Source organism: Drosophila ananassae, chromosome 2R, assembly GCF_017639315.1.
Source record: "Drosophila ananassae strain 14024-0371.13 chromosome 2R, ASM1763931v2, whole genome shotgun sequence".
NCBI lineage: Eukaryota > Metazoa > Arthropoda > Insecta > Diptera > Drosophilidae > Drosophila > Drosophila ananassae.
In genome coordinates this window covers 20,358,513-20,382,307 of record NC_057928.1, presented here as the reverse complement: position 1 = coordinate 20,382,307, position 23,795 = coordinate 20,358,513, and the positions used below count along the sequence as shown (strand labels likewise).

General features: G+C 46.4%; 11 protein-coding genes across 15 annotated transcripts in view; 7 read left to right on the top strand and 4 right to left on the bottom strand.

The window, feature by feature from the left end:
* The window catches only part of LOC6507071, a 31,137-nt gene extending 7,543 nt beyond the window's left edge, over positions 1-23,594 (bottom strand). Inside the window, exons 1-3 of one of the 5 annotated variants that reach the window (XM_032453637.2) lie at positions 23,005-23,594; positions 16,407-16,791; positions 16,051-16,305 (exon numbers count right to left, since the gene is read on the bottom strand). In XM_032453637.2, coding sequence (XP_032309528.1) covers positions 16,051-16,305; positions 16,407-16,756 — 605 coding nt within the window. In that variant the 5' untranslated portion in view covers positions 16,757-16,791; positions 23,005-23,594. Of the gene's footprint in view, positions 1-947; positions 1,019-1,263; positions 1,432-13,736; positions 14,557-16,050; positions 16,306-16,406; positions 16,792-23,004 lie in introns of those variants that run through there. The other 4 variants (XM_014909567.3, XM_014909564.3, XM_014909568.3 and 1 more) reach the window with 4 other exon arrangements.
* LOC116655745 (lysozyme E-like) lies at positions 3,181-3,698 on the top strand. The gene has a single exon (XM_032453644.2). The coding sequence runs from the start codon at positions 3,232-3,234 to the stop codon at positions 3,652-3,654; it is 423 nt and encodes a 140-aa protein (XP_032309535.1). The 5' UTR covers positions 3,181-3,231; the 3' UTR covers positions 3,655-3,698.
* Positions 3,993-5,382, bottom strand: LOC6507068 (lysozyme B). The gene has a single exon (XM_001956683.4). It carries the CDS (start codon positions 5,306-5,308, stop codon positions 4,886-4,888), a length of 423 nt encoding a protein of 140 aa, XP_001956719.1. The 5' UTR covers positions 5,309-5,382; the 3' UTR covers positions 3,993-4,885.
* Positions 5,509-6,700, top strand: LOC6492947 (lysozyme E-like). The gene has a single exon (XM_032453643.2). It carries the CDS (start codon positions 6,234-6,236, stop codon positions 6,654-6,656), a length of 423 nt encoding a protein of 140 aa, XP_032309534.1. The 5' UTR covers positions 5,509-6,233; the 3' UTR covers positions 6,657-6,700.
* On the bottom strand, positions 6,995-8,384 carry LOC116655744 (lysozyme B-like). The gene has a single exon (XM_032453642.2). It carries the CDS (start codon positions 8,308-8,310, stop codon positions 7,888-7,890), a length of 423 nt encoding a protein of 140 aa, XP_032309533.1. The 5' UTR covers positions 8,311-8,384; the 3' UTR covers positions 6,995-7,887.
* On the top strand, positions 9,748-10,418 carry LOC6492948 (lysozyme B). The gene has a single exon (XM_001956684.3). It carries the CDS (start codon positions 9,957-9,959, stop codon positions 10,377-10,379), a length of 423 nt encoding a protein of 140 aa, XP_001956720.1. The 5' UTR covers positions 9,748-9,956; the 3' UTR covers positions 10,380-10,418.
* LOC116655906 (lysozyme E-like) lies at positions 11,551-12,274 on the bottom strand. The gene is made up of 2 exons (XM_032454856.1): positions 12,170-12,274; positions 11,551-11,993 (listed from the first exon to the last, which is right to left on the bottom strand). Exons 1-2 carry the CDS (start codon positions 12,272-12,274, stop codon positions 11,595-11,597), a joined length of 504 nt encoding a protein of 167 aa, XP_032310747.1. The 3' UTR covers positions 11,551-11,594.
* LOC6492949 (lysozyme E) lies at positions 15,412-15,925 on the top strand. The gene has a single exon (XM_001956686.4). It carries the CDS (start codon positions 15,451-15,453, stop codon positions 15,871-15,873), a length of 423 nt encoding a protein of 140 aa, XP_001956722.1. The 5' UTR covers positions 15,412-15,450; the 3' UTR covers positions 15,874-15,925.
* LOC26514192 (ester hydrolase C11orf54 homolog) lies at positions 18,197-19,994 on the top strand. The gene is made up of 2 exons (XM_014910100.3): positions 18,197-18,491; positions 19,005-19,994. Exons 1-2 carry the CDS (start codon positions 18,404-18,406, stop codon positions 19,886-19,888), a joined length of 972 nt encoding a protein of 323 aa, XP_014765586.1. The 5' UTR covers positions 18,197-18,403; the 3' UTR covers positions 19,889-19,994.
* LOC6492950 (ester hydrolase C11orf54 homolog) lies at positions 20,029-21,173 on the top strand. Its single transcript, XM_001956688.4, has 2 exons — positions 20,029-20,200; positions 20,281-21,173. Exons 1-2 carry the CDS (start codon positions 20,029-20,031, stop codon positions 21,144-21,146), a joined length of 1,038 nt encoding a protein of 345 aa, XP_001956724.2. The 3' UTR covers positions 21,147-21,173.
* Positions 21,180-22,492, top strand: LOC6492951 (ester hydrolase C11orf54 homolog). Its single transcript, XM_001956689.4, has 2 exons — positions 21,180-21,435; positions 21,512-22,492. The coding sequence occupies exons 1-2, from the start codon at positions 21,351-21,353 to the stop codon at positions 22,432-22,434; spliced, it is 1,008 nt and encodes a 335-aa protein (XP_001956725.1). The 5' UTR covers positions 21,180-21,350; the 3' UTR covers positions 22,435-22,492.
* Positions 23,595-23,795: the final 201 nt, after the last annotated feature.

The following is a 23,795-nucleotide window of genomic DNA, read 5'->3' as shown; positions in this document are numbered from 1 at the left end:
ACCGGCCATTTCGGACAGCTCATAAAAGTGGCAAGATGGAAGATGAAAATGAGAAAAAGTTTCTTTTCGTGTTAAGACGACACCTTGCCAAATTATTTCTAGTTGGTGTTACACAAGCTCTACACTGTAAAAAAAGGTGGTAAAAAAAAATCTTTCAGGTGGACTACATTTATTTTTAAAATTTATTAGACTTTTAGTGGCCTTTGTTGATCTCTTATTATGTCTATTTTGTATATTTTTTATTTTTAAAAAGAAAACCATAAACTATTTTTTTAACTGTCTATGAAAATTTACCACAACAAGCTGGGATTCGGATGTGGGATTTGTATTTGTGTGGCATTTGCTGACGATGATGCCAGAGATTAAGTCACCGCCGACAGGCCGACATGGAAAAGTTCTCATGACAGTTCCATTTCTTTAGCCCATTTGCATTTGTATTGCCTGTTGCCTGGCTGGGGCTTTACCTTTTCGCCATTTGTCTTCGGAATACATATTTTTACCCACACTCCCAACTCGCTTGGAGATAAAACTATTAGGAGAATTTAGCAACCGACAAAGCCCCAGAGAAATGTGGCCACTTTTCAGAGCTGTCAGAGATCTTGGCTCACAGATTCCTACATTTTCCCAACGCTGTCAGCTCCCTTGAGATATCACCTATCCCCGACTTTTGTCATCTTTTCTTTATATATACTTTTTTTTTTCGTTTTTTTTTTTGATTGTCGACTGACTGGGGCTGTCATGGTCTATGGCGTTGCGCTTGACTCCAAATTAAAATGGTTTTCTTCGGGGCCTTTTGGGGGAAAGATTTTCCAACGCTCATTAGAGTTTTCACTGGGATTTGTCGGCCAGAGATTGCAGGGCAGCAGCCCGCCCGAGGTTATATATCAGCAGACCCCCAGCTGTCAAATAATATAATTAGGGTTTATGTTGTTGAAACTATATCTTACCGGGGCGTGTACTAAGTCACTCCGGGTCTCTCAAGCTTGCCTTTTGACACAGTTGTCTTGTCTTGAAAAGTCTTTTGAAGAGAAATGTTTGTAATTTGTGAGCTGAATTTAAATTTGTGGCAGGTAATTGATGCCGAAAGTAGCACCAGTGTCACTACGGAGTTTACCGTCGCAGTTCGTCTGCCATGGACAATGGCAGCTGAAGATCATGTTAAGTTAACCGGGCGGAAAAAGGCACTCCGTAATGCGATCATTTCCAGAATCCCAATTGTGCAAGATCACCGGGAAATGAGCATACCCAGATGCGAATACTCACCAGATCCATCTTTTCTTTCTCTTTCATGTCACTTGAGAAATTGGATCCTTCTATTTAAGTTATATAACCTGTCAGAACTTTCCAGACCAGGTCTCTTCGCCACACACTGTTGAATCCGCTAACTGGGGAAGTCAACTGCGACTGCCCAGAGATCTAGACTTTGTTCATTTTGTTTTTATTTTAATTTCTTTATTTAATTTTGTTGAAGAGTCTCAAGGAACTCGTGTGCTGATTAAACAGGGGGTTCACTTTAATGGAGATACTGGCTATCTGTCAAGGCAACTTGTACAAATTCGGAGGCATCGGTTCCGTGTCCATATTCCAAGTGGGAATCGTCTACAGATATGTCCACTGAAGAGGCACCCCTGATAATTTAATTACTGGCTCTTATCTAAATGGAAATTAGTTTAATTTTTGAATATTCCAGTTTTTATAGTTTTGTAACTAGTTTCTGTTTAATAGACTTCTTAAAATAAGTCAAATATTGTCTAATTTCTGATTCTGTTAGAGAATAGAGCTCGCATTCACACATAGATACTCGGTAATTATTATACCTTTTCCACCAAACTTAATTCTCCAGTAACCTGTTTCCCAGTTCCTTCTAACCGTCAAGTACTCCTACCCAGACCTCAGACCAATTAGATGGGCCACAACCGAAGTGTAAACCCCAAGTTGTGGCGGTATTGTTATCTCTGGACCATCATAACTTAACGCTAGAGTGACTGCCAGTTGTCTTAGTCGTGGCCTGACCCACGCAATGTCGCTCCAGAGGGCGCCGAACCTCAACCTCGGGGGCAATTACTTATGCATTTTCATTCCCTCGCCCGTACTTGTGCTAATGTGTTCAGATTATAGGAAACACTCGGGCCACAGGCGCTTTTAACCGCTCTCCTCTCGTAGGCCACTCGGCGGACCCCTCTTTTCCTGGGAATGGTATAATTTTCCGGTCTTTGATTTCCTGCTTTGTTTTAGCCTGTTCCTCCGACGATCTATGTTGTACTTAGTTACCACTTCCTTTAGACTCAGACTTAGCCGCAGATTCAGCCTCAGACCAAGGCTCAGAGCTCTGAGTTCCCGTTCCAAGATCGTTCGTTTATCACCAGCTAGTTGGGTAATTTATTGCCCACTGCGTTACCCGCATTAAGAATTTATTGACCAGTCCGGCTCAGAGTCATTGGCCTGGGCCGAGTGGAAGGGAAACTGTGCTCGACTCTTCCCTGCCACTTCCCACTTGCCACTTGCCAGTCTTTCTTCAATTTTTCATTCTATTTCCATTTAGAAAGTGTGTGGAGAAAGACAATTACCACAGATTCTTCGGAACTCGCGGAGAACAAGAGAATTGTAATTGTTTGTTGTTCAAAGGGGAGACCTGAAAAGTTACTCATATAAGAAGACGAGGAGGCAGTAGTTTTATGAATATATTTTATTGCTCATGGAAGAACTCTCGGCGATAGGAAAATTATCACGCACACGCCAGAAGATATAAATCTCCTATTTGATTATTTGAATCCGAGAGGAAGATCCCCCAGAGAAATCACCCCACCAGAGGTCTGGGCATTTGTACTTTAATAAAATTTTAACAAAATAATTATATTTTAAATGTCCATAGTAAAAATTCCATAGTAGACCCGTTACAGAAGTTTAAACTATCTTTAGTAACTCGATGTCCAATAGATTGATTAAAGAGTTAGTACATCAGAACCAGGAACACGATCCTACCTCAATGATGAAGCAAAAATTCAAGAAAAACAAAGGCTTACAAAAAACGATCTGGATAAGATAAATAAGGAGTACTTGAAGAAACCCTTAAAGTCTATAATCAATAATAGTTGGGGGATTTTTCGCATAGGTATGCTACCAAATCGATTATGCGTTAGCCGTCTAATAGATATGATAAGGCTATGATTTTTGGCTATAAAAGCACAGACTTTTCCTCCACCCAACATCAGTTTCTGAAAATTACCAAACATGAAGACCTTCATCGTTCTGATTGCCCTGGCTCTGGCCGCTCCCGCCTTCGGTCGCACCTTCGACCGCTGCTCCCTGGCCAAGGAGATGTCCGCCCTGGGCGTTCCCCGCGACCAGCTGGCCCGCTGGACCTGCATTGCCCAGCACGAGAGTGGCTTCCGCACCAACGTTGTCGGCGCCACCAACTCGAACGGCTCCAACGACTACGGCATCTTCCAGATCAACAACTACTACTGGTGCGCTCCCCCCAGCGGTCGCTTCTCCTACAACGAGTGCGGCCTGAGCTGCAACGCCCTCCTCACCGACGACATCACCCACTCCGTCCGCTGCGCCCAGAAGGTCCTCAGCCAGCAGGGCTGGTCCGCCTGGTCCACCTGGCACTTCTGCAGCGGCTCCCTGCCCTCCATCGACAGCTGCTTCTAAGCTCCTCCATCCCGACTTTAAATAAAGCCTCCTACTAAGAATAATTGCCGTGTTGATCTTGGGGGGACTTGCACTTTCTCTCCGCCAACAGTCGAGAAACCGAATCGCAATGGAAACCTCAAGGCAATGAGATTCCAATCGGCAATGATCTCTCATCATTCGTGCAAAATTTGTTTCGTGGACGCCCCAGGCTCTTGGCAATTTCTATAATCGTTATGACATTACTTCTTTTTGGTATTCATAGTTGTCTCCTCGAGTATTTGAGACGGAAGTTGCATGAGGTGCTTTGAGCCTTTTTCAATTTAAATTTAAAATTAAATACATTGTGGCGTTCTGCGCTGAAAAGCCACCAGTCCGACTGGTTTGGGGACACAGCCTCCGCCGCAGACAAGTCCAAGCTCAATGGAATTATAATGATTATGCCGGGCGGGGTTACTTTTTGGCTTTGACCCGCTGTTACCTGAAGCGCCAAGTTTACTTTCTACTGGAAAAAGTCTGCGCAAAAACAAAACAGACTAACTAATTTTATAGTCATTCGATGTTTTTATCTTTGTTTGTTTTAACAATGCCTTATTTTCTGCGCATATATTGGCTTCTTTTGAGTCAAAGCAAAAAATAAGATTCTTTTTAGCGAATAAGAAAGTGATTCAGACTGAAGGCTTGAGTCTTGAGGCTAATATTCCAATGTGAAACTATCTAAAGAAACATGAATTAATTTTTATGGTGTAACGGATAAAATTTGTTGTTATGGATTAAATTTGGAGAAATGGAATGCTTTTGAATAACTTTAAGCTTTACTCATTTTAAAGTTATAAACTTCCACTTTGAAATCTTTTTATAATCACTTTAGAATAACTTTGGTTTTAAAACCTGAAGGATTTATGTTAACTAACAAACCTCATATAAACTAAACCTTTCCTGAGCGAAAGTCTATATCTATAATCTCAGCTTAAAAAAAAGCTTAATATGCTTATTCTATTCCTCAAGGAGAAAGTTTTAAGAAATAAATCACTAACTAGGATTAGCCATAAATCCACCAAAGCTAAAAAGTCAAGCGTTTTCTCATTTAGATTAGACCAAAGGTCTTAAATAAAGACTTAGCGAGAGTTAATAAATTAATTTTTATGAACTCTGAAAGACAGTCTAGATCACTTTCCCCCATTCTCATAATGTAAAGATCCTTTCGGAGAAATTTTTTATGCAATTATTTTATTGTGGGTCGGAATCAGGCTTAGAAGCAGTCGTCGATGGACGGCAACCATCCGCTGCAGTAGTGCCAGGTGGACCAGGCGGACCAGCCCTGCTGGCTGAGGACCTTCTGGGCGCAGCGGACGGAGTTGGTGATGTCGTCGGTGAGGAGGGCGTTGCAGCTCAGGCCGCACTCGTTGTAGGAGAAGCGACCGCTGGGGGGAGCGCACCAGTAGTAGTTGTTGATCTGGAAGATGCCGTAGTCGTTGGAGCCGTTGTAGTTCTCGGGGCCGACCACTCCGGTGCGGTAGGAGCTCTCGTGCTCGGCAATGCAAGCCCAGCGGGCCAGCTGGTCGCGGGGGACGCCCAGGTTGGACATCTCGCGGGCCAGGGAGCAACGGTCCATGGTGCGGCCAAGGGCAGGGGCGGCCAGAGCCAGGGCAATCAGAACAATGAAGGCCTTCATGATTTCAATTCACAGAAAACTGATGTGGAAGTGGGGGACAGCCTGAGCTTTTATAGGGCTCGATTATCGTGATCTCCACAAAGTTGTTATCACAAGTGGCCAAAGTTACACGCTTCTTATCAAGACTGCGCACGAGACTATGACGATCGGACCGACTGAAGGTAATCAATCTTTGGCCATTATCTTTGGGGCCTTAAGTGGCTTGGGGACGGTCCTTCAAAGCCGATAGACCCGATAGAGGAGTGGAGAAAAAGCAGCCCAAGATTAGCTCCATCTTAACACTGGCTTTGGGTCAGCATTCATTTCGGAGTTTAAACGTTTGGCTTTTTGTTATTTGTTTCAAGCCATTAACCTTGTTAGCATCTCCACTGGCTCTTGGCTGGGCAATTACGTGGCTGTTAGTGGGCAGATGGGGCTGCACTCGAGTGAGCCATATCTGGATTTTGAGCTCGGCAAGAACTCCACTGGGCCCGCGGCTTGTTTACCTTTTGTAACGGGCATGCGTTTGGCCGTAAAACCACTGGATCTTCAAAGGCGCCAAGGCTGCCACACATCATCAACAGTCAACATGCTGCACAATGCTTTCTTGGAGCTCTCAGTTGGGTTGAGGCAACTCCAGCTCCATCGGTGACTAACGACCCGACCGCAAGTATGCAAACCCGACGACGGAGTGCGGGCTGTTACATTAACCCCATTCGCAACCGGGGAGGAGGGGCCACCTGCCTCGGAGCTTAGCGGTACTCCTGGGTACTTGAAGAAACCCTTAAAGTCTATAATCAATAATATTTGGGGGATTTTTCGCTTAGGTATGCTACCAAATCGATTATGCGTTAGCCGTCTAATAGATATGATAAGGCTATGATTTTTGGCTATAAAAGCACAGGCTTTTCCTCCACCCAACATCAGTTTCTGAAAATTACCAAACATGAAGACCTTCATCGTTCTGATTGCCCTGGCTCTGGCCGCTCCCGCCTTCGGTCGCACCTTCGACCGCTGCTCCCTGGCCAAGGAGATGTCCGCCCTGGGCGTTCCCCGCGACCAGCTGGCCCGCTGGACCTGCATTGCCCAGCATGAGAGTGGCTTCCGCACCAACGTTGTCGGCGCCACCAACTCGAACGGCTCCAACGACTACGGCATCTTCCAGATCAACAACTACTACTGGTGCGCTCCCCCCAGCGGTCGCTTCTCCTACAACGAGTGCGGCCTGAGCTGCAACGCCCTCCTCACCGACGACATCACCCACTCCGTCCGCTGCGCCCAGAAGGTCCTCAGCCAGCAGGGCTGGTCCGCCTGGTCCACCTGGCACTTCTGCAGCGGCTCCCTGCCCTCCATCGACAGCTGCTTCTAAGCTCCTCCATCCCGACTTTAAATAAAGCCTCCTACTAAGAATAATTGCCGTGTTGATCTTGGGGGGACTTGCACTTTCTCTCCGCCAACAGTCGAGAAACCGAATCGCAATGGAAACCTCAAGGCAATGAGATTCCAATCGGCAATGATCTCTCATCATTCGTGCAAAATTTGTTTCGTGGACGCCCCAGGCTCTTGGCAATTTCTATAATCGTTATGACATTACTTCTTTTTGGTATTCATAGTTGTCTCCTCGAGTATTTGAGACGGAAGTTGCATGAGGTGTTTTGAGCCTTTTTCAATTTAAATTTAAAATTAAATACATTGTGGCGTTCTGCGCTGAAAAGCCACCAGTCCGACTGGTTTGGGGACACAGCCTCCGCCGCAGACAAGTCCAAGCTCAATGGAATTATAATGATTATGCCGGGCGGGGTTACTTTTTGGCTTTGACCCGCTGTTACCTGAAGCGCCAAGTTTACTTTCTACTGGAAAAAGTCTGCGCAAAAACAAAACAGACTAACTAATTTTATAGTCATTCGATGTTTTTATCTTTGTTTGTTTTAACAATGCCTTATTTTCTGCGCATATATTGGCTTCTTTTGAGTCAAAGCAAAAAATAAGATTCTTTTTAGCGAATAAGAAAGTGATTCAGACTGAAGGCTTGAGTCTTGAGGCTAATATTCCAATGTGAAACTATCTAAAGAAACATGAATTAATTTTTATGGTGTAACGGATAAAATTTGTTGTTATGGATTAAATTTGGAGAAATGGAATGCTTTTGAATAACTTTAAGCTTTACTCATTTTAAAGTTATAAACTTCCACTTTGAAATCTTTTTATAATCACTTTAGAATAACTTTGGTTTTAAAACCTGAAGGATTTATGTTAACTAACAAACCTCATATAAACTAAACCTTTCCTGAGCGAAAGTCTATATCTATAATCTCAGCTTAAAAAAAAGCTTAATATGCTTATTCTATTCCTCAAGGAGAAAGTTTTAAGAAATAAATCACTAACTAGGATTAGCCATAAATCCACCAAAGCTAAAAAGTCAAGCGTTTTCTCATTTAGATTAGACCAAAGGTCTTAAATAAAGACTTAGCGAGAGTTAATAAATTAATTTTTATGAACTCTGAAAGACAGTCTAGATCACTTTCCCCCATTCTCATAATGTAAAGATCCTTTCGGAGAAATTTTTTATGCAATTATTTTATTGTGGGTCGGAATCAGGCTTAGAAGCAGTCGTCGATGGACGGCAACCATCCGCTGCAGTAGTGCCAGGTGGACCAGGCGGACCAGCCCTGCTGGCTGAGGACCTTCTGGGCGCAGCGGACGGAGTTGGTGATGTCGTCGGTGAGGAGGGCGTTGCAGCTCAGGCCGCACTCGTTGTAGGAGAAGCGACCGCTGGGGGGAGCGCACCAGTAGTAGTTGTTGATCTGGAAGATGCCGTAGTCGTTGGAGCCGTTGTAGTTCTCGGGGCCGACCACTCCGGTGCGGTAGGAGCTCTCGTGCTCGGCAATGCAAGCCCAGCGGGCCAGCTGGTCGCGGGGGACGCCCAGGTTGGACATCTCGCGGGCCAGGGAGCAACGGTCCATGGTGCGGCCAAGGGCAGGGGCGGCCAGAGCCAGGGCAATCAGAACAATGAAGGCCTTCATGATTTCAATTCACAGAAAACTGATGTGGAAGTGGGGGACAGCCTGAGCTTTTATAGGGCTCGATTATCGTGATCTCCACAAAGTTGTTATCACAAGTGGCCAAAGTTACACGCTTCTTATCAAGACTGCGCACGAGACTATGACGATCGGACCGACTGAAGGTAATCAATCTTTGGCCATTATCTTTGGGGCCTTAAGTGGCTTGGGGACGGTCCTTCAAAGCCGATAGACCCGATAGAGGAGTGGAGAAAAAGCAGCCCAAGATTAGCTCCATCTTAACACTGGCTTTGGGTCAGCATTCATTTCGGAGTTTAAACGTTTGGCTTTTTGTTATTTGTTTCAAGCCATTAACCTTGTTAGCATCTCCACTGGCTCTTGGCTGGGCAATTACGTGGCTGTTAGTGGGCAGATGGGGCTGCACTCGAGTGAGCCATATCTGGATTTTGAGCTCGGCAAGAACTCCACTGGGCCCGCGGCTTGTTTACCTTTTGTAACGGGCATGCGTTTGGCCGTAAAACCACTGGATCTTCAAAGGCGCCAAGGCTGCCACACATCATCAACAGTCAACATGCTGCACAATGCTTTCTTGGAGCTCTCAGTTGGGTTGAGGCAACTCCAGCTCCATCGGTGACTAACGACCCGACCGCAAGTATGCAAACCCGACGACGGAGTGCGGGCTGTTACATTAACCCCATTCGCAACCGGGGAGGAGGGGCCACCTGCCTCGGAGCTTAGCGGTACTCCTGGGGTTAGCCACTCGCCGGGAGTGATGAGCGAAGATGCCATCATCTCCCCCAGATGCCAAGATTTCTGCGATGCCAAGAAAGTTGTTAACCTTTCGCGTGTGTGTGTGCTCGGCTGGTTGTTAACAGAAAAGACAAATGACAAAAGGCTACTGTAAAGGCAATCGAGTGGTGCTGGGAAGAGCGGTTAGACAAGGTGGTTTTGGCCTGCAAGAGCCTCCGGACTCGAGAGACATGACCCCCTTAGGTCCCCCCATGAATTATAGATGGATTCATAAATTAAAGTTAATTTGTGAATGAGTGGAGAGCTCGGCGTCGATGAGTCGCCTATTCTTTTGTCGGAGAAGAATGCTTATCACTTTTACTTTTTGCTGATTTATCGACTAATGTATTTTCTTTCCCCCAAACTGTGTCACCTAACAGTTCTCGCCAGAAGAATTCTTCGGCCATCCGACCAGACCTCATTGCATATGCATGAGGTCGTGCCTTGGGAGGCCAATTAAAAGTCATTTCCAAACGGGTCAACGCTAATTGTTAGTCGAACTTCTAGTCGAGGCATTACTGTTAACTGTTAGGATAATGGAGTAAGAGTTCCGACAGATAAGACAAGAAGTCGCCCCAGCCGTACTTCCCCGTCTGAAACCTCTTCTATCTCATTACCATTGCGGCAGATATTCAGAAAAGCGCAAACGTCATTGGAATTTGTAAACAAACCTGGGTGATAAGCCGCAATTCCTACCTATATCAACCCTTTCTGGCTCGATCGCCAAATGGGAAGCCCCTAAGCTCACTATCTCCTTATCGCCATCGAGTGGTCTCCTTTGGCTTTCCCAGATAGGAGTGGGTATAAAAGCTCGCTTGGCGAGGACCTATCCATCAGTTTACTTCAGTATCCGAATCAACATGAAGGCTTTCATCGTTTTGGTTGCCCTTGCTCTGGCCGCCCCCGCCCTCGGTCGCACCATGGACCGTTGCTCCCTGGCCCGCGAGATGTCCAACCTGGGCGTCCCCCGCGACCAGCTGGCCCGCTGGGCTTGCATTGCCGAGCACGAGAGCTCCTACCGTACCGGAGTGGTCGGCCCCGAGAACTACAACGGCTCCAACGACTACGGCATCTTCCAGATCAACGACTACTACTGGTGCTCTCCCCCCAGCGGTCGCTTCTCCTACAACGAGTGCGGCCTGAGCTGCAACGCCCTCCTCACCGACGACATCACCCACTCCGTCCGCTGCGCCCAGAAGGTCCTCAGCCAGCAGGGCTGGTCCGCCTGGTCCACCTGGCACTACTGCAGCGGATGGTTGCCGTCCATCGATGACTGCTTCTAAGCCTGATTTCGACCCACAATAAAATGATTGCATCAAAAACCAAAGTCTTGTCATTGAACTAGTTTCTAGTTAGCTTGAAGTGCGTTTCACTTTTAATCTTTAATGGATTTATAGATACTCCTATTTATGAGCAAACTTTCCCATCTGCTGGATAGAATATCCATATTAATCTTCATTCCACTTATCTCTCCGATAAAGTCATAAATAGATGTGCGAATTTAGAAACTTTTTTTATAATAAACATAAAATATATTCGGGTAGTTTTTTTTGCTTTTCACCAATAGAAAGTAAACTTAATGCCCCCGCTGAATGACAGCTAAAAAATTGACAACGGGTCAAAGCCAAAAATAAGCAAAATTCAAACAAATTCATTATAATTCCATTCAGCTTCGACTGGGGGTCCGAACCAGTCCAACTGGTAGCTCTTGTGCGCAAGACCCCTGAGTGACTCCAAATTTAAATATTTAAATATGTGCACAATGGCGAAAAAAAACTTGAAAACAACAAAATAATTTAAACTTCCGTCTTCGTGCGTAGAGAACATTGAAACGGCTCGAATAATGTCATATCGATTATAACCAATTTTGTTTATCGAGCTCTAATTGATCCGAGCCTAAGGGTCGCATCGGTATTGGAATCGAGCTCACGTTAGGCGATTATTAGTAGGAATTGGAATTGCTTCGCCTTGGGGCTTCGGTGGATCAAAATTGGGAGAAAGCCGGTCAATATATTTTAGGCATTTAGGCGTTTCAATACGGTTTGTTTCATTTGAAACACAGTAACTGGCTTAATTCTACGGTTAATTAAAGTTCAATTTTATCCATCAAGATGAAAGTTTCTTGAAGCTGTGTTTTAAGTGTATTTGAGAATAAAAATATCATTTAAAATAATATGTTAGATTACTGGAATTGCTTTCCAAGGTTTTGTGCAAAAATTTCATAAATAAAAAGTAATTATATAATTATATGATCTTGAGCAGTAATTAGTGGGAGATCTTCAGACCCATTTTGGTTTTCACTTTTTAGTAAATTTTTCGTCAACAGATTAGATGTGAGGGTGCCCTTTTTTCGCCTTTTTTACTTCACTTTAAATATCTATTATAATTAAGCGTATGCTCCCCCACTTTATTTTCTCCAAAACCTTTCCCAATCCCTATCTATAAAGACTGTAATTACTCATTTCATAAAATCTATTTTATTTAAGCTCGAAATCCATTTAGAAGCAGCTGTCGATGGAGGGCAGGGAGCCGCTGCAGAAGTGCCAGGTGGACCAGGCGGACCAGCCCTGCTGGCTGAGGACCTTCTGGGCGCAGCGGACGGAGTGGGTGATGTCGTCGGTGAGGAGGGCGTTGCAGCTCAGGCCGCACTCGTTGTAGGAGAAGCGACCGCTGGGGGGAGCGCACCAGTAGTAGTTGTTGATCTGGAAGATGCCATAGTCGTTGGAGCCGTTCGAGTTGGTGGCGCCCACCACGTCGGTGCGGAAGCCACTCTCGTGCTGGGCAATGCAGGTCCAGCGGGCCAGCTGGTCGCGGGGAACGCCCAGGGCGGACATCTCCTTGGCCAGGGAGCAGCGGTCGAAGGTGCGACCGAAGGTCGCTCCCCGGCCGGGAGGGCGCTTTTATAGCCGGAAAATTATCAGCCCACTGTTATCTCTGAGTAGGCCATTATTGATGGCCGAATTGCGAGTTAATCTGGACGTGTCGAAAATTCGCGTGGCTGTCGGACCATATCGATAGGACCATTGATAATTCGTCTGGAGTATATGTTGTGATAATATGAATGAAGAATTACGGAAACCCGAAGGTGGTTCCCCTGCCAGTTGGCCCGCTGTCCTTGCCCAAGTCCACCTGCTCCAAATAGGAAGGCATCCAATGGATGCAAATTGGCGGCAGCCATTGTTTATTCGGCCAATTGGCCTCTGATCTCAATTATGGCCTTTGTGCTTCTCGCTTTGTGTCGGCCCATTGGCTTCAATTAGTGAGGTGAGTCGTGGGCCCCGACAAAGAGCCCCCAAGAGCTGATGGCCCACTTCACTTCGCTTCCAAGCCCTAAAACCCATACTATTCCAATTCCCGGGGCTTATTGCCCAAGTGCGGTTACTCAATACACCAATTGCTTCATTTGTCAGGGCCCGTCAAGGTGTCCAACATCTGTTGATGGCCTCAAAACAGCTAATGTGGCTTTGATGCACTTTTCAATAGGAAGTCAAAGCCCGTCGGAGAATGTCTGGCTAGTTTCGACCGCAAAATCGCGTGAAGAGAGAAATTTCTTTCTTTTTGGCCAATACCGAAAGTAAGTTCGTTGCTTTGCGTGTAACACCCACTCCTCCAGGTACCCGCCTCCCAGACCCAGACCATGGAAAATGTCTAAGCTCTCCTAACAATTGTTAAATCAGACCGGAACAGATTTTTTTTTCTTCAGCTCGCCTCATGTGCTTACTTCTTACATGGATTTTTATACCTTAGTCTCTACCTCTCCACCTTTATTTATTTATTTACAATCCAATCTTTTCCCCGCCCGTTGGTTTCTTTTGTTGGGTTACCCACTCTTTGTCTTTGTGGCTGGACAAAGTGGCTATTGTTGGCCAGATTGGGGCTTCGGTCGTCGAAGATTTGGAGTCTCGTGCCTCGGCCGATTCAATTTTCACTTCAATTTTCCATGAATTACAGTTAAATATAATTTGTTTTCATACTTCTATAACGCACACGCAGTCTAAACGAATTTTTTGTGGCACGTTTTCAGAGTTCTTTTCTTTGGAATTTCTTGGCATTAAAGTTACTTTCTTGTACACACGGAAAAAGTTAATCATATAGCTCATTTAAAAAATTAGGTGTTATATTTTTAGAAGATTTATTTGTGGACATTTGAGGCAGACTTTTTGAGAGATTTTAGTTAGGGTTTGTTACTAAATAGTTTCTCCATTAAAAATAAATAAAAAAATTAGTTAAGAGTAGATCTTTTGAATGCTAATATTATGCAGTATCAACAGTAATTTCTCTCGGTGTACATTAAAGCAGTAGTGTAGGCGTCACAGTTCAATGTCAGAGAGCCCGAGCTGCCCACTCAGATAAGAAGTAAGGGATTTACATTCGTATCTAGATTTTCGGCTGGCCGTTAAAAGAAAGTCTTAGCCCATTAGCATATATAGCATGCCCGAGCATCAGGTTGAATCTAAAAACTTGGATGCTATATTGACCAAGTGGGTCTTCCGTTCGAGTGCCTACGATCGCACTAATGAGTGCCTTGGACTCCATTTGACCCTCTGACTTAGTTTCGGGGGCCCCCACTCGCTGGTGAACTAGTTCTCCCAGCCCCAGTCCCAGTCCCAGTCCCAGCTAGTCCACTCCAGATAACTTACCCACCTATTTTGCCTATCTGGCTTTTGCTGCTTTTTTGCTCTCCTGGTTTCGGGATTCGGGTTTGGGTCTTCCAAAGTATTCCAGAGTATTGACACGATTCCGGATTAGGACACTCCAGAATAACGTTAGCGAGCAAGCGAATTCGTTTGGCTAGCACACACACACCGCACTTATTTTCATATTTCCCGGGCAGATCGGGCCGATCTCGGGGAGATTGGGGGTGTCTGGGGAGATGCTGGTGGTGCACTTTGCGTCGTCATAAATTGAGAAGATTAGCACGGAGCACTTGGCTAAGAGAACCAACCACTACTCGGCTTGTTATTATGTTGTGGACCGTGGATGCTGCAATAGGCCAGTTGGGGCCAGTTCTAGCCGGGCCAGTACTCGTTTTACCGTTAGAATGCAATCACTCCACTCGCGATGCTGTTACCCAAAGTGGCAACCAGAGAGACAACGTGACGGGGGGAGGGATGGGGGATTATATGGGGAATGTGAAGTGCCAATACCGCACTTTTCTATCGAATCAAACGAGTTTATTTCTCCCGAGAATACACAATAAGAAAATTCACATCACGTAACTCAGCAGCTGAAGTGTCATCGAAGCTGAGGATTCTGGATTCTGGATGAGAAGGATCCACTATTATTTTTGGTTTCTTGACGATTGAACTTGGCTAGACCTCGAGAATATCTAGCAAAGCCATCGCTCGACTTAATTGGCAAACCAAACTCGAATCGCAACTTCGACAGCAACACGTCCGTTTTGAGCAAAAGTCACGCACCGACTGATCCGAAGCCGCTAACTTGGCTTGAACCCAAGTCAGAGCCAAGTCGAAAACCGGCTACAGAGAGCCGTAACCACTCTTCGAATTTTTAGAGCCACTCTCTGGTTATAAGACCCTCCTTATGAGTGGCACAGTGGCAATTGCATGGCTATGATTAGATGAAGACTGTCAAACGCCGGAGGGCATCTCTGAGCCAAGCCATGGCTTGTGATTAGTTAGAAGAATGTGGAAACATAGCCCGGGTCTAAACACAGATGAACCAATTTTATGTTTCTATTAAGAGTGACTTGGAGAGTTTAGACAAAAGGTTGGGGGCCATGAAAAGATTAACTTTGGCTTTGTAGTTTAGCTTCCAATTGATTCAACCTAAAAGTTTTTAGGTGATTCTTCTGGTTGAACCAAATATATTGTACCACAAACTACTCCATCGTAAAAAAAGAAGTTACAATTTAATAACATAATAATAATTACGATGTACAAATATTATATAATAGGAAAATGTATCCAAAACAGCTTCACTCCCACAGATAAGTTTATGACGTTGAATTTTAGAAACCATTGAAAAGTTTCCGCAGATTATTTTTATTTGAGCTATACCAGTTATAATACTGATAGTACCTGATGGATCAGTGACAGGTTTTGATTGCCACAACCTTATCGGGTTATAGGGGCCCGATTTCATTAATGTATTCGCCAATTACTCAGGTTGCTTTTTCGTCTGCCAAACTGATATGGCTTTGTTTACTTTAAGGTGCCGATAAGCCCTTTGGGTAACATTTGGCCAGGTTCAGCCGAAGTTTTTATCAGGCCTAATTAAAAAATGGCGAGTTTTTTGGCAACTGGTGCGCAACTCCATTATCTGATGATACTTATTGGTATATAAGCCAGGACTCTTTCCCAATTGGGTTATTAGTTTCAAACACTTGGAATCATGAAGGCCTTCATTGTTTTGGTTGCCCTGGCTTTGGCCGCCCCTGCTCTCGGTCGCACCATGGACCGTTGCTCCCTCGCCAAGGAGATGTCCGCCCTGGGCGTGCCTCGCGATCAGCTGGCCCGCTGGACCTGCATTGCCCAGCACGAGAGTGGCTTCCGCACCAACGTGGTGGGCGCCACCAACTCGAACGGCTCCAACGACTACGGCATCTTCCAGATCAACAACTACTACTGGTGCGCTCCCCCCAGCGGTCGCTTCTCCTACAACGAGTGCGGCCTGAGCTGCAACGCCCTCCTCACCGACGACATCACCCACTCCGTCCGCTGCGCCCAGAAGGTACTCAGCCAGCAGGGCTGGACCGCCTGGTCCACCTGGCACTACTGCAGCGGCTCCCTGCCCTCCATCGACAGCTGCTTCTAAACAGTGGCCTTCAGACCAAATTTGACCAATAAACCACGAACATAAAACTATACTTTGATTTCATTCAGTGATTCCCATGATATTCCAGCACAGCCTAAAAGCATGCTACAGTTTTGTAGCTGACAAAAGCTGACAGCTATGAGTGTTATGCTAGCAGTACATATTTTCTCGACTTACCTTTCGATTACTGACTTTGCTGCATCGAACATGGAGTCCAGGGAGTACTCATCACCAATGGAGCTATAGACATTTGTGGGTGTGCCTGCTGTTCCCTCATCGCAGTAGCTGCAACTGCAGCAGGAGTACTGAGAACAGAAAGAGGAGGCGTCCATGTCGGTGATGCCAATGGAGCACTCCTCGTCGAGATTACGTTCTTGGAGTTCCATTTCCACGGGCGACTCTTTTTGGGGGCTAGAGCCACGGGGTGAGCGACTAAAAGGGGCAATGGAAAGTATATTTTTTATTATTATTAATTACACATCTAGATTAATTATTTTAATTGAAACTTTTAAAGAAGGGGCTTGGAGTCTTACCTCTTGGTGCGTGAGTCCATAGTGTCCATGACCACGTTCCAGGTGCGGTGGATCAAGTAGAGCAGAAAGAGCACCCTCGACGTCTCTCCATTGTGCGGTGGTGTGGAGTTGCTTGAGGTATTCTGGCCACCACCCAGGCAACTGCTGGATCCCAACCTTGTCTGTGGATGGGGCTGCTTCTGCGTCTGGAGAGGAGTTGGGCGGGCGGGTAGGGTCTTGGAGCGGTACTCGTTCTGGAGGCAGTACTCCCGCTTGTGCTGCTGATAACGTCGTCGGGTATTGAAGCCGAAGTTGCCCCCCTCGCCGGCGGCTCCTTCCTCGGCGCCCGTGGATCCTATCCGGTTGCCCATTACGACGTCGAGGATCGTCGCCTGTCGGGCATCGCCTAATGTGACAGGAACAAGCACAACACATGTTAGTTTGGTTAGGCCTCTAAATGCATCGTTCGATCCACTGGATTAGCACTGACACCATTCTGGCAACCAGTTCTGAGCGGCGAAAAAAGTGAAGTGGCCGGTGGCCAAAAGAATTGGGTCAGCAGCCAGTTCTCGTTGGTCGGAACGAGGTCGGGCCAGAGCCGAGATGCCTGTAGATGGAGTTCTCCTTCTTGGCTCGCTTTGTAATTATGATAAACTATCCGACCATTGGCGAAATGATGGATTGCACCGACCAGTTTTGGACATGATAGCAACCAGGTTCTAGATGGATGGCATGGATGGACATGAGGCGTTCGGCATGTCATTCAAATGGAAGATACGTCTGCCGATAGACATCCATTAAATGGATCCAGTTCAGGAGCCACATTCAGGTTAAAATTTCTACACATAATTAGGAGGCAATCCATCAAATTAGCGCCCTTGGACGATTTGTAAGCCCCGCCACTTGTGGCTTGACCCCCCGATTGAACTAAATATATAGTCGAGTGGTGGGGACTATATTCTTATTCTATATTCTTATCGGCTGCCGACCACTGACGTAGCAAACGTGACCGCTAAATGACAAAACACGATCGCCGCCCAAACCCACGGGCACTATCAGTGGACACGAAACCGAGGAGGTTCCAATAGAGGGCTGGACTTATCAGTTCAGAGGGAAAAATACTACAGTGAAAGGTGCTCTACAGCGAAGCCTACTACCTGAGTTTACAGTATAATGAAAAAAATCTTTATCAGAAACCAATTAATTTTAGGTCCAGATTTTGGAAGAGGAATAAATTACAGAGCCAGTTTTTTGGGAGGAACAACTTTCATGCTATTGTCACCAAAATAAAGAATATGGAAATGTAACCCATTAAAATCGAGTTTTCTAGGGTCTAGGGTATGGGCAGTAGGCCCTTAAGAACCTCTTCTCGAAGTGAAAGTGACGGAAAAGAAGTGGAAAGTTTGTGAGGAAAACAAAAAGGTTTTTAAGGTAGGTTGGGCTGGGTAATAAAACGAAGGTGCCACCGTAAAGCCTTCATTCATAAGGTTTTTGGTTTAATGACTGATTTTTAGTGGATAGGCAGGAGGTAGTGGAAAATATTATTGCATAAAGGGTTTAATAATTGTAATTTACTTATTGTTTATTTACTGTACTATATAATATACAATAAATACGCCTCGCTGACATGCGCACTGAGCGTGAGACCTGATGGGTTGTCCCCTTTTGAAGAAGACCAGAAACCAGAATCTCGACGCTAAGCACTAATTAAACTAAATACGGCGCAAGAGTTTATCTTATCAAGCGATGCACGCACCAAAGACACCCTGTACCCGCAGCAATGTTAACTCTAGGGCAAACCGGGAGCCGAGCACTCAACTTTAAAATGCGAGACCCCATCTGGTTTTTGTCGACAGTCGCTTTTGCAACGATCGAGCGAGCGGTACAACCTCCAGTTGTATTTCTGGGCCACAAATCTACAGAGCCTACGTAGAGAAAGGAACCTGAATCGGGACAGCTAACATCCAACAGCCAACAGTCATCAGGAGTAACTAGGACACACACATAACTCAGAGACCATGAGCCAGCAGAGTCAACTGAAAACAGAGCAACTGCTCTTCGAGGAGAAGCCTCTGTATGTGCCCCCATTGTCGGAGCTGCAGAATGGTGAGTGTGAATTTCCGCGACAATTTCCCGAGATTTCCCATCCCGAGAGAGAGATAACATATAGCCATAGATCCATAGCCACTGAAAAAACGTGCCAGCTTCGGTGCTTCATGAGCAAATGACCTTCAGAACTGTGCCGAACTTTCCATAGCCGGTTTTGGTCCGAGGTTCTTACGATTCTGTTTGCTGCTCAGTGTTTTTGGTCGTTTCTGTTTTCATTGAGCAGTCTAAACACAAACATATGATTTCACTGAGAGCTTTTGATTACTTAGCTTTGGCTACACAGGAAACAAATTCAGAATTTAATGACTTTAATGGGGGCACTTGACCCAAAACAAATTTTAAATTAAAAAGCAGGTTAGAGAGGCCTAGAGATACTTTGGGAGAATATTTTCAGAACTATTTATTTGAGTTGGAAATCGGATTTAGGTAATATTATTTAGAGTGTACCCCTTGTCTAGATGGGGGCGCGATAAAGCTTTCAGTTTAAATAGCTTCTTTTCTCTCTTCCAGTCATACAGGGTGCTTTGAAAACCAACTTCGCCAATGTGTCCGTCAGTGTGGGTCCTTGCCCCGACCTCAAGGCAAAGCAGTTCGGCCTGGTGGAGAGCGGACTGGGCGGCAAGCCCACCCTCCTGGAGGCCGGCGGCCCGCCCTTCCTACTGCCCCTCGTCCAGCGCGATAAGCTGTACAACATCACCGAGATCACCCGCCAGATCCAGGGGCCTGGAAAGATCTTTGCTGTGGGCGCCGGAGCAGGTCCTTGGCCCATTCGCGGCTCCAACTGCGAGGGCATCTTCAACCTGTCCGTGAGCGAAAAGAACGAGCTGACGAACGGCAGCTACACCGCCACCGTCCGAGGCGAGAAGGAGGAGTGCGTCCTGGAGAAGATTCCCCACTCGGAGCCCCGCTGCGCCCTGCTGCTGAACCTCTTCCTCAGCCAGGGTCAGCCAGGTGAGGTGCTCAAGATCACCGCCAAGCAGCGCACCGGAGAGCAGAACTTCATCGAGTGCATCCGCAAGGGCCTGGAGGAGCACTATGGCGACAAGGTGGTGGGTCTGGGCGGCATCTTCCTGATCAAGAAGGGAGCTGCCCACCAGCACGTGATGCGCGACTTCAGCAAGACGCCCATCAACTCCGACGAGGAGGTGAACGAGTGGCTCAAGTTCTACGAGATGCCCGCCCAGCTGAACGCCGTCGGCACTCTGGTGACTAAGGAGCACGACCTTGACCTTCGCCTGCAGCACTTCCACTCCTTCTCCTTCACCAACTGGGGAGGTCACTACCATTACGACACCACCCCGGACATCGTGGAGTACGAGGCGTATCTGAATGTGGCCGAGCGGGTGGTGCGCGTTGATAAGCCCGTTTCCACTCACAAAGTGGGACGGGACTGATATCTAATCTCTCCCATCTAGTTGTAGCCGACATTTCCATTGCCTCAGCCCTATTATAAATAATAGTACCTTAAACTTAAAAATAAACTAGAAAAAAATTTAAAAAGATTCTTTTTGGCAGGGGGTTATGAAATTTCATAATGGCAGGGGCTTGTCTACTTTTTAGTAGACTCTTCTATTTTATACAGTCGTCTATACATTTTAATAAAATCGGATCGGTTCGGAAAACTTGCCAGAGTCACCTTCAAACGGATCAGCTTCTAATCGAGGAGAAGCCCCTTCATGTTCCGCCCCTCTCGGAGATTCAAAAAGGTGAGCAAGCCTTCTTGAAGTGCTGATTAAAGTGTTGCTGGTGGCTTTGTTTCTCAAACAATTGTTTCTCTGATCTTCAGTGCTACAGGGTGCTTTGTGTGAAAATTTCAAGACTGTAAAAGTTAAAGTGTGTCCTTGTCCTGATTTGAAGGCCAAGCCATTCTGTTTGGTGGAGAGTGGATTGTGCGGAAATGGCACCCTCCTGGAGGTGGGTAGTCCCAGCTACTTACGCCCTCTGGTTCAAAGGGACAAGCTGTACAACATTCCTGAGATCATCAGGAGAGTTCAAGGACCCGGAAGGATCTTTGCAGTGGGAGCAGGTGCCGGTCCCTGGCCCATTCGAAACTCCAACTGTGAAGGAATCTTCAACTTGTCGGTGGACAAGGACGACCAGCTGACCAATGGAAGTTACACGGCAACAGTTAGAGGCGAAAGTGAGGAATGTGTCCAGGAAAAGCTCCCAGATACAGAGCCTCGATGTGCCTTGCTCCTGAATCTATTTCTCAGTCAAGGACTACCCGGCGAAGTCATAGGAATTCTTGTCAAGCAGCGGATCTGCGAGAAAAACTTTGTGGATTGCATTCGGAAGGGTCTGCTGGAGCATTATTGCGATAGAGTAGTGGGTCTGGGAGGGATCTTCGTTATCAAAAGAGGCTGTGTCCACCAGCATGTAATGCGGGACTTTAGCAAAACCCCACTTGAATCCGAGGAGGACGTTAACAAATGGCTCAAGTTCTACGAGATGCCGGCTCAGTTGAATTGTCTAGGAACTTTGGTCACCAAGGATCTCGATCTAGACTTGCGCTTGGAACACTTCCATTCCTTCTCCTTTTCCAACTGGGGAGGTCACTACCATTACGATACTACCCCAGACAGTGTGGAATACGAGGCATATCTGAACGTGGCGGAGAGGGTTCTAAGAGTCGATAGGCCCGTGAAAGTGTGACACAAATACTTGGCATGTTACCAAAACCAAAGACTACATTTCCATATCAGTGGAGACCCTGTATCACCGTAAACTTATCACCAGAATGACAGGCCGTCCGGATAGTTGAAATATTTGGCACACGATGGCCTCCCGGTTAGTCGCATTTGTGCCTCCAGCGAGGCAAGTCCCTGGTAACCATATCGAAATAGTGCCGAAGATAACATGAGCCAGAGTCACCTTCAAACGGATCAGCTGAAGTTCGAGGAGAAGCCTCTTTATGTTCCGCCCCTCCAGGAGCTTCAAAGTGGTGAGCCAAAGAGGGCTGTTTTCAGAGCTTTCTGTTAGCAGGGGTAAGTGATAAAGCTCTTTTTTGTTCTCTTCAGTCATACAGGGTGCTCTGGAAAGTAATTTCGCCAATGCGGATGTCAGTGTGGTCCCCTGTCCGGATCTAAAAGGATCGCAGTTCGGCCTGGTGGAGAGTGGCTTGGGCGGTAAGGCAACTCTCTTGGAAGCCGGAGGTCCTCCCTATTTGCGACCTCTGGTGCAACGGGACAAGCTCTATAACCTCAAGGAGATCACCCGGAAGATTCAGGGGCCAGGAAAGATCTTTGCTGTAGGAGCAGGAGCAGGTCCTTGGCCCATTCGTGGCTCCAACTGCGAGGGCATCTTCAACCTGGCCGTGAGCGAAGAAGACAAGCTGACAAATGGCAGCTACACAGCCACTGTCAGGGGGGATCAGGAGGAGTGTGTTCTGGAGAAGATTGCTGACTCCGAGCCACGCTGTGCTCTAATCCTAAACCTCTTCCTGAGCCAGGGTCAGCCCGGTGAGGTGCTCAAGATCACCGCCAAGCAGCGCACCGGGGAGCAGGACTTCATCGAGTGCATCCGCAAGGGTCTGGAGCAGCACTACCAGGACAAGCCCGTGGGCTTGGGCGGTATTTTCCTCATAAAGAAGGGAAAGGTCCACCAGCATGTGATGCGGGACTTTAGCACGACGCCCATCTACACCACCGAGCAGATCCAGCAGTGGCTCAAGTTCTACGAGATGCCCGCCCAACTAAATGCTCTGGGCACCTTGGTGACAAAGGATCTGGGTCTGGACTTGCGGCTGCAGCACTTCCACTCCTTCTCCTTCAGCAACTGGGGTGGACACTACCATTACGACACCACGCCGGAGATCGTGGAGTACGAGGCGTATCTGAACGTGGCGGAGCGGGTGGTTCGGGTGGACAGGCCCGGGCTAACGGATCAGCTGATGTCTCCGCACCTGCCGAATCCATCAAGACCTATTAACAAGCGAGCCTAAAATAAATGTCTTCTCAGAAAATGTTTTCGGTTTCTGTCGGACTGGCAACGATGATTACCTTTTTGGCATCACATCATTTACGGTTGGAGCTTATAGTGTAGAGCCCCGGGCTATAGACTTTATGTAATTGCCAAAAATTGGAGCCGCAGCTTTCTTCGCCATGCAAATCGATGGCTAAATGATCTGGATTCTTTCGGTAGAGAAGTGGCCATGTGGAGTTCTGGTGCTGGAATCCCGATCTTCGGTTTCATGGTTTTTTAATGAGAGACACGATACGGCAGAAAAGCTAAGCAGGCCGTAAATAATGCCCCGAACATGCAGCAATCTGTGTTTTTCTTTTTGCACCGCTGGCCATTAATTATTTAATAACTTTGATTCATGCAGAGCCCCACCACTGCGACTGCAATCTCAGCGAAGTCAGCCATTAAAACGTTTCGTATACTAAAGCAATAGCAATCTATAAATAATGTAGAGAAATAAATACTCAAAAGCCCGCTTTATGAATATTGTGACAGTTACAAATCACACAATATGATAGGCGCATCGATCATGATAGATCGTAAGACTTACCCACTCCGATGAAGACTATCCCAAATCGCGGCTACGGCTATTGTCTTTTAACGGGTCTCCAATATTTGCATTTGGATGTTTATTATTCGAGATTCTGGGTATAACCTTCTCTAGTGGAGCTCAGAAAGTGGCACTGGAAATAGAACTGAATAGCACAAAGCGCCCATCGATTGATCCAATTTAATCTTCCAGTCAGTCGAGAGGCGGGCAGACAAGCTACGCGGTGAAATGCAAATGCGATTTCTTCTCGTCCCACGAAAAAGAAAATCTCTTTTTGTTATTGTTACCGTTGTGGTTGGGGCCGTTTTTGTGGCTCAGCCAGAGTCGGTTTATTCATATTTTAAACACACCATTAGCACTTTTTATTAGCTGCCTCGCTTTGATTGACTTCACTTCCATCCGATGTTACACCACTCCTCACACTTCACTCCACTTCCACCGATCTCACTCGGAATCCGTACATATATATACGAACGAATACGAATACTTGGCCAAGTCCAAGACTCTGATTTTTTTCGGGCTCAAGATTCAAGCGCGTCTGGTTGGCTTAAACGCGAGTTGCAGACTGAATGAAGTTGGCCATCCGATGGCTTGACTAGCTGGTTGGAGTGGCTTTTCACATGGTCTTCCAGCGAACTTGTTTGGGGAACTCTCTATCGCCGTATTTTGATAAATATTAATTCTAGCCATTAATGGGGAGCTTCTGCCAAGTATCTTCAGACTCTTGTCGAATACGAGATTGTGTTTGACAAGTCTATTTCTTAACTGGGGCTTGGAGAGAATTTTTACAA